This window comes from Lutra lutra, chromosome 17, assembly GCF_902655055.1.
Source record: "Lutra lutra chromosome 17, mLutLut1.2, whole genome shotgun sequence".
Classification (NCBI taxonomy): Eukaryota; Metazoa; Chordata; class Mammalia; order Carnivora; family Mustelidae; genus Lutra; species Lutra lutra.
The window spans coordinates 34,468,912-34,481,015 of NC_062294.1; the positions used below are offsets into that span (position 1 = coordinate 34,468,912).

General features: G+C 54.6%; 1 protein-coding gene across 2 annotated transcripts in view; it reads left to right on the plus strand.

Annotated features, from left to right (window-relative positions):
* N4BP1 (NEDD4 binding protein 1) overlaps positions 1–6,255 on the plus strand; it is a 54,560-nt gene extending 48,305 nt beyond the window's left edge. For both annotated transcript variants that reach the window (XM_047709931.1, XM_047709930.1), the window contains one exon: positions 1,509–6,255. In XM_047709931.1, the coding sequence (XP_047565887.1) occupies positions 1,509–1,866 (358 nt within the window). In that variant the 3' untranslated portion in view covers positions 1,867–6,255. The remainder of the gene's footprint in view (positions 1–1,508) is intronic.
* Positions 6,256–12,104: the final 5,849 nt, after the last annotated feature.

Below are 12,104 nucleotides of genomic sequence, written 5' to 3' on the forward strand. Positions count from 1 at the left end.
TTTATTAGCTTTATACTTGGCGCGGGTGTAGTATATTTGAAAAGCTAATCAGACACTCACCTTAAAGACCAGTTCTTCATTTGTGATCCTTCTGGTTTTAATCCTAGGACAGGATTTAATTTAATTTAATCCTAGGACAGGTCTAAAAAGACCACAGATTTTGCTGGCAGTCACTTATTAGCAAATGCCACTTAGGTTCGTTTTGACATGTGAATATTCTTTTATATTCATTTTCCAAAATCATTTGCTTTTTTAAGTTGTTATGCTGCTGTTAATTTACTTACTATCCAGGAATCACTACCTGGGGAACTCTTTATTTCAACTGAAAAGAGAAGCCGGTATTTCATATTCTTCTGAAATTGATTTGATAGTGTGGGTTTTCTTTATTGTAGTTTGGGTTTTTGTTTTGTTTTTTTAAAGATATGTTGCTAGTGGTTGTTTCTGTTTTCAGAATTCTCAGGTAATGGACATTGTTAACTAAAGTATTCTGTGTGCCCAGCTGGCAGAGAGTATGACCCAGTGACAGCTGATCTTTTTTATTTATAACCAGATCCCTTTGGAGTTCTAGGTTTGGATTTGGGGGTAGTTCACAGAGAGGTACTTCTACAGAGGAGACCAATGTAATTTCAGCTCCCTGGTCTGAGAAACCATGTCTCCTTTGAGCCTTTGGGTTTTATTACACAGATGAGGGCTTACTTCCCAAGGTTCTGCTTCTCTCCTTACACCAAGGGAATAGCAGCCATTTTAACATCCGCTTAGTGTTGTTGCATCGCTGCTGGGCCTTTAAGACCTGGTGCCTGTGTGCAGGCATCGGGGCCCGTGGATCACACTTCACAGAAAGACAGTTCTCTGACTCCTTCCACACCTCAGCAGCTTGGCAGCAGGGTCTGTCCTGCCTGCACACTTAATCGTTCTTTATAGTGTGTTAACTAATTGAATAAGAAGTTAAAAATAATAACCCCTCACAGAGGGTCTAGCTTTTGAAGTTGGGAAAAGTGTTCAGCCAGCCTCATTTCTTGGCTGCAAGTCCGAGTCACCTGGGAAGCTGCTTAATGAGACAAATGCCCTTTTCACACACACACATACCCAGAGAACATGTAGGTGTGGGCACCAACACCTAGCCCAGACTGGTGATGGGAGAGGGGTGGAGACTCCAGGAATTGGAAGTGGCTGCCTCTCCCCAAAGGAGGCCCTTTTTCTAAGCCCTTTCATCCAAGGCCCCCACGCAGAATTAGAGTCCCCAGAAGAAACTCAGGCTTAGAGCCAACAGTTGGCTGGGGTCCGTTCTCGTAGCTGTAGATCTCGGATGGTGGGGTAGCTCGTGGAGAGCTGTCACTCACCGTCATGACCAGTCGGGGATGGTACAGGCGTCCTCCCCGTGGACCCATCTGTGGGCAGCTTGCCTTCAAAGGTCATGGAGCAGCGCAACCTCAAGGTCAGCGGCAGGTCATTTTTGACAGCTTTCTCATCTTTCCTAACCCAGCTCATCAGACTCACTCTGTTCACAGAGATATGCAGCCCCTACTCAATGCCTTGCCAAATGTGGGCATGTTTGACCCCAGCTTCAGAGTCCCCGGCACCCAGGCAGCCAGCACCAGTCACCAGCCTCCCGCCCGGATTCAGGGCACCCCGCCCAGCCACTGGCTTCCTCAGCAGCCCCGCTTTCCAGTTCTGCCGAACCTTCCCAGTATGCAGCAGAGTGTGCCCATGCCGGCACAGAGGTCTCCTGCGGAAACCAGCGAGCTGAGGGAAGCCCTTCTGAAGATCTTCCCTGACTCAGAGCAAAGACTGAAAATTGACCAGATACTGGCAGCCCATCCATACATGAAAGACCTGAACGCACTGTCTGCCATGGTTTTGGACTGAAGGTCACACTCTAGCTCGTGTCTGCACGTGGCAGCAGGAAACGACATAATGTGAAGAGACCGATTTCCCAGTGGAAATACTGTTGTAGTATATAGAAAACAGATGTTTTGTGTATAAAAAAAAATCTGGGTTTTCAAAACCAGCTTTTTCTATATATAAATTATGCTGCTATTACGGATTTAACATTTTCTGTAAAAGGAAAGTACATTTTCTGCCTGTTCAGAACTGTTTAATAGCAGTTACTCTTGAGTGTATTTACATTTTTATGTTTTTTAAACTATTTTCCTTAAAGCTGAAAATATTGACAAATGGATATGATTAGCCTTTCTAAATAAAAAAAAAAGAGTTGCTTTCTTAGGGAAAGCAAGACCTCTTAAAGTATATTTTCTTGAAGATGAATATGTAACGTCCACTAACATGAAGTGTGCTCACCACCCCCAGCCTCCTCTGCCCTCACCCCTGAATTAGAGTCATAGGAGTAGGTTTTGCTCCTGTGAGTCTTTTGTTGGAGCCATTTGTGAGAGGGGGCAGGTGGTGCCACTAGATGGCACCTGTGCCTAGCCATTGTTAATGACCAGGGCACAGTTAGACTCCCAGAATGTCAGGGCAAGAAGAGATTCTAGAACTCATGTAGTCCCACCCTACTTCCCCTGCTCCCAACAGAAGAGGGAACTGAGGCTCAGCACGCTTGTGTCCACACAGCCCAGGTCCACAGCTGTGGAGCAGCTGGGCAGGGACCAGACTCTTTTTCCAGTGCTCTGACATGCTCACCAGGCTGAGGCCTCACTACTGAGTAGTAGTCATGTCTTAGCCTCTGAAAATAATAATGGGATGTGAGGAAATTCCATGAAAGAGCTCCATTGTTAAACATAATTTTGTGTCCACAGCCTCCATGCGAAGTTCGTTCAGCTTTGCCAAAAAGTGGTTTTCTATTCTCAAGAATGACCCAAGCCAATAAATAGCATTAGTAGCTGCCGTGGGGGCTCAGCCCCTTATTTATTTCTCCTGGATTTGTCTTTTTAGTGTTCTCAGCTGTCCTTCCAGTGGGTCTGTCTCAGCATTGGGATCTTAGTATTGTGTTTTCAGTGCTCAAATTCTGTGTCCGTGAAGTTCTTTTCCTGGGTAATTATACGTAACATCTTTACTGTTCTCTGGACTTTCAAAGGGCTTTGTAATTTCTACCTTTCTCTTCCCTGGCTGCTCACGGTCAGTTTTGTGTCTGCCCTGTGGGTCGTGCCCCTCCCAGCCCCCAGAAACAGCTGCTGCGGACTCGGGGCCAGTCTGTTCTTCATGGTGAAGGGACTTTGTTGGCCACGAGCAGAGCTGGTGCCTCCCCAGCAGCCTCCCTCCCGGTGTGTACGACCCTTGCTTCCCTCAGGGGATGAATCCAGAGTCCTCTAGGTGGCTGGACTTGTATTTTTCAATCATGTTTTCTCTCTAGATGCCTTTAAGATGCCTCCTAAAGGGGAACTGGCTGTCAGCTGCTGCTTTGGGGCAGGTGGCCAGAGTCGCCCACCAGCTGTGGGTTTGGAGGTAGACTTGGGGCGGGCAGGAAGTGATGCAGTCGCAGCCCCGCGCCTCAGCTTCAGAACTGGTGGTTTATAAAAGCGTGGCAGGCGTGTGAGGGCTAGGGCTGTCTCACGCAGGCTCTGATCTGGCTTGAGGTTTGGTCTGACAGCCTTCCCAATCCAGTATTTCTCCTATTTGCAGAGAAGGACTCAGCGGTAAACCTTACTGGCCCAGGCTTAGCCACACAGGTCTTCCTGGAAGGGGACTAGGCCTCAAGTGACACCAGGTGGGGCTGGCTAGACTGGGGGTTGCAGAGTTGCCTAGGCTGCAGAAGTGACTTGACCCTTGACCTTTGGGTTATCTAAGCCTCTCTATTTTTAGGATTGTTTCTGAGGGCTCTACCTGCCCCTTTCCTCTCTCTAGGGTATAGGAAGGAAGGATGCAGGAAATTAAGTGGATCCGTTACTTGCCTTGATAAATTACAACATAACACAAAAGTCACAGTTCTTTCTGAAACTTGAAAATTTAAGAACCCAATTTTCAAAGCATTAAAAAAAAAAAAGTACTTGTTCTCAGCCTGCTCCTATCCTAGGCTGCATGTTGGCGCTCCTCAAACGCTGCTTGACGGTCTCCCCCAGTGGCTGGTTTCTGAACCGCCGCGCTGGTGTCGGCAGCCGTACTCCCTCGCGTGTGCCGAGGGTCCACATCCTGCACTTCCTGGCCTTCCTAGAAGGAGGTGGCAGGGCAGGGGATGCCACCTTATTCAGGAGACAGGCATCTGCTCCTCTGAGAGTGGTTGTCCAGGGTTCGAGAATTAAGTAAATGGTGATACGGGATGATTCCTGGACTTACCTTCTGCCCCAGGCCCCCGCTGCCTTCTCTGGGAGAAAAAAACCTTGTTTGACCCTTCTGTAGGGGAGCCTGTGTTTGAGACCTTGTAGGCTGAGGGCTAGAAGACAGTGGGAAGGCATCTCAGCCATCCTGGATGACGGGTCAGCTTTGTCTGGCAGGCTCAGCTGTGGCTTGGCAGAGTCGCCAGGGACTCAGGCCTGTTGCAGCGTTTGGTCTCTGAGAGGAGGGCTAGGGCCGGTCTTGCTTCCTTAGGTTTGTTGTGGCACTTGTGGAATAGGATTCACGGAGAAAGCCATGCTCCCAAGTACCCTTCTCCATCACAGGAAATGCCCCAGGCACTGGGCCTCCTGAGTTTGGGCCTGGGCACCCTTCTCCCTCAGCTCCAGCCTGCCCCCTCCAGGAACCTCCGAGATGTGGCCTTCCTACTTGCAGCTCTCCACCAGCACTGCCATGTCCTCCCCTGTCCTCCTTCCTGTGTCCCTCTCCTCTCCTAACTGTGGTCTGTTCCGTCAGCCACTCTGCCTCATGCCATTTGTTTCTTCATGATCTACCTCCCCATTATCCCCCGTTATTACAGTTCAGATCCTCTAAGAACAGCACCTGATCTCAGAATCCTCTCCATGCACTGCTGCTCTCCCTCACCTTTCCGCTCTTCACTTCCTGTTTGGCAAACTTGGCCTTCATCCCACCACATGGAAATAGTCTGGGAAAAGTCACAGGGACCATGTAATTGCCAAATTCAGAGGCCTTTTCTTAATCTTCAGTTTTTGTGTCCATATCAGTGACCAGAATATTTGATACTATTGCCCTTATTTTCCCCATTTTCTGAAATTTCCCTCCCAAATGTTCTTCATTCCTTTCTCTTCTTTTACTTAAAGGCCAGTCCTTGAGACCCTTTTCTTTCTTGACAGGTGGTTCTCAAATTTTGGACCAGCCATGGAATTCATGGTGGGGTGGGGAGGGCAGCTCTTACTAAAAATGGTGATTACCGGGCAAAGCCAGCCCCCAGAGCTGTTTATTCGGTGGCCCTAGAGTAAAGCGTGGAAATTGAAGATTTCATCAGCTCCCTGGGTGTGTCCCACGCAGGCTATCCGGGGACCACATGGCAAGAAAGTGCACTCACCCTTAGGGCTCACTAACTTCAGCCTTCCTCCTCCCTAACTTCTCTAGCTCAACGTGTCCCCCAACCCAGGGCATCGACTTCTAATCCCACCTCTAGGCCTCCCCTGCAGGAGCATGTTTCCAGCTCACCTGGAAGCCCTATGCCGTCCTCACACTCCGGCCCCCAGACCCCCTGCCTACATCGGTCCCTTGCTCTCCACCCCCGCTCCACCCTGCCACAAAGTCCCCTCCATCCACCCATGTCCATGGCCTGACAGTGCCCACCAGTCATGCTCTCATGGTCTCCCGATGGGTGACGGTGCCTGACCAGTCAGCTCACCTCTCCCTCCCAGACTCCGCAGTGCTCGCAGATTTATCCAGCAGAACCACGCCACTGGTCACGCCCTCATCTCTGTTAGTGCTTCAGTGCCTCGCGACCAGAGCACCAAGCTCAGCGCTCCGGAGTGTAGTATCTGTGCCATCCACCTCGTGGCCACGAGTGACTGCCCCACTTGGAACAGCCCTTCCCCGGACGCTTGCTGCAGCCCACACACATTTCCTCAGTTTACCTGTGGGCTCCTGCTTCCGTGTGCACCTCTTTGCTCTGCTCGAGAGGCCCTTTCTCCCAAATGGCTTCCCCTGCAAAGGCCCAGCCTGCATCCTCTTTGTCCCCTTGCCCAAGCTTCTGACCAGAAGCAACGCCATGGCGCTCTGTGACCCACAGCACTTATGTCTGGCTTTTGGCACTTGCCGCGCTGGCTGGTGTCACCGCAGCTGATTGTGTACTGTGTCTCACCTCCGTTTCTAGACTGTGAGCTCCTCGCGGGCAGGGACCGTCTGTGTTCACTCTTTGTATTTCCCATGGCACCTAGCACAGTGCCTTGCACTTAATAGGTGCTCAATAAACGTCTGCTCAATTGAACTGGACAATAGTGCCTTCTTGATGTGGTACGTGGCGGCCGTAAGACCTTCAGAAGTCACACTGTCGGCATTTGCACCAGGGAATCCATGCTCCGCTGTGGTAGACCGCAAGGGTGGGGGGAGGTACCTGCCTGGCTTTCCGCTTCTCTCCAAGGCTCCCAGCACCGCTTGCGTCCCAGGGGTCAGCACCGGACAGGCTGAGCCCAGCCGCGTGCTCACCTGGCCCAAGCTAGGCGAGTCAGAGCCACTCCTTGGGTTCTCCCCCTGCTGGTGGGACTGAGGAATGTCCTGCCCAGGTCTGTTGGAGGCTGTTTCCTGCATGGGGGAAACGGACTATGGTAGAGAAGCAGGAGCAGGACAGCGAGATTCCTAGGCAGGAAGGCCAGGCTGCTGTGGTCTCAGGAGCCTGATGGCACCCATGCCTTTGCACAGATGTCGAGCAATGCACTTCCTTTCGCTTAAGCTAGTTCAAGTTGGGTTTACAACCCTTGAAATCAAGAGTCTTGAGTAAAATGGGTATCACGGCTCCCAGACTCAGCAGATTAAATGGGAGAGGCCCATCGTATCTTTAGAAAGATCCCAAAGACGGGTGCAAACAGAACTTAGGAGTGTTCACCCCAGTCAGAAAATGGTAAGAGGCTGACAGTTTCTGATTTATTTGAAACTTGACCTCGAGAAGAGCTCCGCTCCCCGCTTCAAGCAGGCTGTTTCCTGGTGCTGCTTTTCCTTCTCAACATCCCCACTTCCTCTTGAGGCTGTCTGGAAAAATTCCCTGATGTGAATTTCTTTGTTCAGTTCCCCGGCTTGGCAGACACCAGGCCTGTCCGGAGCCCGACCTTCCCATAGACTTCCACATCCCCATCTGTAAAACACGCGTAATGGAATCCCACGTCCTATGCCAGGGGCATTGTGAAGAGTAGGTGTGTTCATACCCACGAAGCATACACGACAGTGCCTGACACTGGGCCCCGTTCAGTGACATTCAGAGCCATCACTGTGGCTCTGATCAGCGCAACCCCTCTAAGACACCCATACTGTTCACACCTTTACAGTTCACGCCACATCTAACCAGGGGTTCGAGAGCTTGTCTCCAAATGCTCAGGTTATCTTCCAGATTTCCTGATGCTCTTCCGTGTCTGCCGGCTCACTAGGGGTGTGGACCAGACCTCCCTTAGAGCCTCAACAGGGCCATGAAGTCCAGCTGTCACCTCTCTAGGACACTGCTCCTAAAAGCTAGGCAGCCAGGAGGGCCCCTCTGATATCACCCCCAGGGAGGGGAGAGAGGGAAGCGGGCTGAGCCACCGCCTGGCCACAGGGTGCATGAGAAGGCAGAGCCTGACAGCTGGCACCAAGCACCCACTGTGCCTAATTCTGTTTGTGATCCTCACCACACTCCTCTGGGGTCTCTGGGAGGAGCTGGAACGCAGGGCTACAATGAGATTTGCAGTTCTCCAAGCCAGCGTGTCCCAGATTCGTCACCTTCCCCAGAGGTGACGGGGCAGCCAGAATGGCACCTGAGGTGATGCCCTGTCCCCACCCAGTGAACAGAAGGGGGGCCCATAGGAAGCTGCCTCTTGCCTCCCCTCCCCCTGCGCAGCGAAGCCCATGTCCAGCGCTGTTCCTGTGAGAGGAGCACAGTTCCAAAAAGGAAAAGTTGACCAGCATTGTCCAGAGTAAGCCCATGTGTGCATCACACCACCTTCCACTTCACTTAGGGCAACGCAGATCAGTAGGAGGAACTTCGAGGGGTTTTGAAACCTGAAAGAAGTCCTCCGACATCGTGGTTCCGGGGCAGGTGGCCGTGACTGGCCAGCAGGGATTTGCCAGAAACAAGGCAGGAGTGCCCACAGCCACTGCTGGCGCTGGAAGCCCAGGGGCCTTGGGACTTCTTGACTCAGCCCCTCCCACTAGACTCCATCCAGCACAGGCCTCAGACGCCAGCCTGGGGGCTTTCCTTCTCACCCCCACGAGGCCCCAGGGAGCCCTGCTGGGCCCCACAGCCTGAAACCCAGTCTGGGGTCAGCCTGGGCAGGCCCTGCCCTTCCCCATCCTGTTCCCAGAGAGGAGGAGGCCGCCCTGAAGAGAATGCGCTTGTCTGCCCGCCGGTCTGGCTCCAGCTTCCGTCTAGAGTTTCACACCAGAGCAGGCTGCAGGAGGGAGAGAGCCTCCCACAGCCCTCACCAAGCTGCTGCTGGGCCCCCATGCCTTCCCCGGACCGGAGTGTCTCCGCAGCAGCAGGTCCCTCTCCCCTGGCCAGCCCAGCACCCCAAGGGTCCCCTTCAGGACGGGCAGGGTGTCGTGCTTCCTCCCAGCGTGTGGCTAGGGAGTCTGAGGCCGGGCTAGAGGGGGTGGAGGTGGGGCGGAGTCTTGGCCACTCGAACCTTCTCTGCCTGCCTCTGCTTCCCACCCCCGCGTGATTCCCGCAGCTCCTTGCCCACCGGCAGTCCTTGAGCGGCTGGTGTGTGCAGGGGACAGTAGGGGAGGGGGAACAGCCAGATGGCCCCTTTTCTAATCCTGGCCTGGCCGTGAGGGCTTGGGCCCAGCTCCGGCCCTTCTTGCTGTGTGACCTTGAGAAGGTTACTCAGCCTCAAGGTCTGTTTCCTCATCCAAATGGACGCAATGCTGTTGCCCTTGGAGATGGAGTCTTGCAGCCGTGGCTGCACATTTCAGTCAGCCGTAGGGAGAGCTTCTAAAATGCTTGTGGCCAGGCCATGCCCCCAGACTCCCAAGATCTGAATTTCTGTACCTCTCCAGGTGACCCCGGGGTGCCCTCAGATTGTGAACCGACACCCTCCCAGAGAGTTGCTGCAGCCAGGATGAAGCCCCACGAAGCGGGCCTGGCCCCCAGGCGAGTGCTGCTCTTTCCTGATCCCCACTGGTAGGAATGCACCTTGAAGGCCTCTCAGTGCCCCTCACGATGCACACAGCTCCGGCTCCAGTAAGGCTTCCTCCTCGAGGCCTCGTCTTACCTTCGGGGGTTTTCAAACCCAAGACGCTGCTGAGGCAGGACGCCATGGGAAGCACTGAGCCAGGGGAGCCCCAGGAGCCCCTGCCAGCATCCTCCTGTTTGCAGGACTGACCTTGATTTTCCCCCACCCTCGGCCCAGCTGTGTATCCGCTTCCTGGCAGAAGCTGGCTCCGATCACATCCCGGGACAGCTTCTGAAGGAGGACAAAGGGAGGGGCGCCTGGCTCCCATGAAGCATGCTGCTCTCCCCCAAACCCGTGCCTTCACGCTGCCCATCACGCACACCCCCGAGGGCCCAGTCACTGTCCAGCAGAGCGTAGATGGGGCCTGGGAGTCCCAAGGGGGCAGCACACACTGTCGGGAAGGACAGGAGTCGTCCAGCCTGGGAGGATTCCTATTTCACAGGGTGTACAGAGGCCAGCTTGGGTTCCCACAACTGTCGGGCATTAGGCGAGGCAAGACTCAACTGGTTCTCTCCACTGCCTCCCTGGAAGAGCCTCTTCCAGGGACACCGCCAGGTGCACCCCTCGCCCAGGAGCATTGGCATGGAGGACCTGCCTGAGACGAGGTCCCCCTGGGGTGGGGATGTTGGACAGTCACTACCCAAGTGCCCTGGTTCCTCGGTCCCAGATCTCCGGCCCTGGGAGGGCCCCCTGGGATGGCTGCCGGGAAGAGGCCCTCCCGCACACAGCAGCGGTGGCAGTCTCCCTCCGCTGTTCCAGCACCCAGACCTGGGTCAGTCTGCTGCCCTGACAAGCCAAGCCCCTATGCCACTGTTAGAGTAACCACCAGGGAACTCTGCATGATGGGGCCAGGGGCTGGGCCTGAGAACCAGCCCCAGCAGCAAGGGACTTGACATAAGTGCCTGTCCAGACTGAAGATCAGGCCCCTCTGTCTGGTCCTTCCAGGTGTCCCTCACAGCTACCCCCAGTCTCAGCCAGAGCTGCTCGCCAGCCTCTTACTGGGACCGACTCCACGGCAGCCAGTGGGTAGAGTGGTTATCCCACCTTGCACGTCTGGAAACTGAGGCAGAACCATTCTGTGACCTGCAGAGCCAAGACTTGAAGCCAACCCTCCGCACTCAGCCCCTCCCACAACAGCTCAGGAACCGCTGCTGGGTGTCCCAGCTCACCCACCCGTGTCAGTTTCTACTCAAACCTGCCCGATTCTGAATTTCTGGTGGGAGGAGGAATGAGGGCCGGAGAGCCAGAGAGCAGAAGTGTGAGTGGGGTGGCTGGGGGGCGGCCAGTGGGGACAGGGGAGCTGTGGATGGGGAGGACTGCCCCTGTCAGAGGAAACAGCACATGGAAAGGGAGGCCAGATGGAGGGACTCAAGAAGATCAGGGAGGAGGGTTTGGCTCTGTCCTAAAGGAGGAGTTCTACCTTCTTTTCTGGTGGTGGCCCATGGGGCCAGCAGGGTAAGTCTCTGCTCTTTGGAAAAGCCCTTCTGGAGCCTATGTCTGAGCCTGGCAGATAACCCTTGATCCAGCCCTCGCCGGCTCTTGGAATAGGAGGGCAGCCTAAGATTCCTGCGAACCCATCTCCATTCCTGTGGGGAACAGAGTGGGTGGCAGGATGGGGACTGGGGACCTCCTGTGCCTGAGGGATCACCACTGGGCCCCCAAGTGCCTGTCTGGGGAGGCCCGGCCTGTCAGTGTCACATGGCAGCGTGTTACTAAATAGTCAAGACTAAGTCCTCCCGGAGACCCCTAGGCTGGGATGTCCCCTCTGCAACAATGCCTCTGGCCCTCCATTTCCAGCTTCCTTGAAGGGCCAGCACCAAGGGACCAGTCAGTCCTGTCACTTGGGACCAAAATTCCATGCCCTTCCTGGTATCAAGAAAACACGCCCCACCCCAATCTCTTCCCCCAGTGGATTTGTTTCTCGGAGGCCGACCCGGCTTCCCTGCTTCTCTGTCCCTGCAGCAAAAATGGCCATGCCAAGCCTCTCTGGCCTCACGGCTCCAAACTCTGCACCAGGACCAATTAACAACCACCAGGCTCCACTTCCACGCTACAGGAGGTAGACTCTGAGGAACTGGCTTGTGTCAAGCGGCCCACTCCTGGCCAACCGGTGGCCCAGGGGTGCAGGGGCAGCGCGCAAAACAACGGCAATCACAGCTCGCCTTTATTGATCTCCCAGTGCATGCTCAGTGCTGTGGGAAACGCAGTACACACGAGGGGACTCTCCCTGAACCAACGTAACAACATGTGACAAGAATTACCCCCGATCCGAGTCCAGAACCGCCAAGTACCCGACCTGGAAAGGGCCGCCCAAGACCGGGGCTGTTCCAGCTTTCAGCAACACAGGTGCACCAAAAGCGGAGACGAGGCCCCAGGGAGGTGAGACACTGAGATGGTGAGGGGTTGCAGCTGGGGAGCTCCAGGAGCAAGGAGCTGAGGACCCAAGAGCCAGGTGAGGCCAAGAGAACCCAAAGAGGTGCCTAAGAGCAAGGCTTTGCCAGGATATTTGGGGAAGTGGTTCACCAAAGGAGGTTCTCAGGAGGAGAAGGAGGGATGCAGCAGGGGCCAGGGACAAAGTCTCAGCGGAGGCGGCTTTCCTTGACCCCACAGGAGGCTGTGAGGTATTAGATGTACTCAAACTAGTCCCCCCTTGCCACAGCTCTGCACTGAGATGGTGGGTCACGGAGTGTAGCCGCCCACACAGGCAGCCCCGATGCAGGCATCAGCCAGCACGCGTGGCCACAGGTGGACACACCGGCCCAGTCACGGGGTGTGGCTGTGGCGCCACTGCATCCTCTTGAACGTAGCCCCAGCAGCTCTCAGCACCCATGTGGTCATGACATCTGGGAGGGCGTTCCCAGGAAGGTCAATGGGATGAACTCCTACAGCTGGTCCAGGGGCCATACCTGCTTCTCATCATCTCCC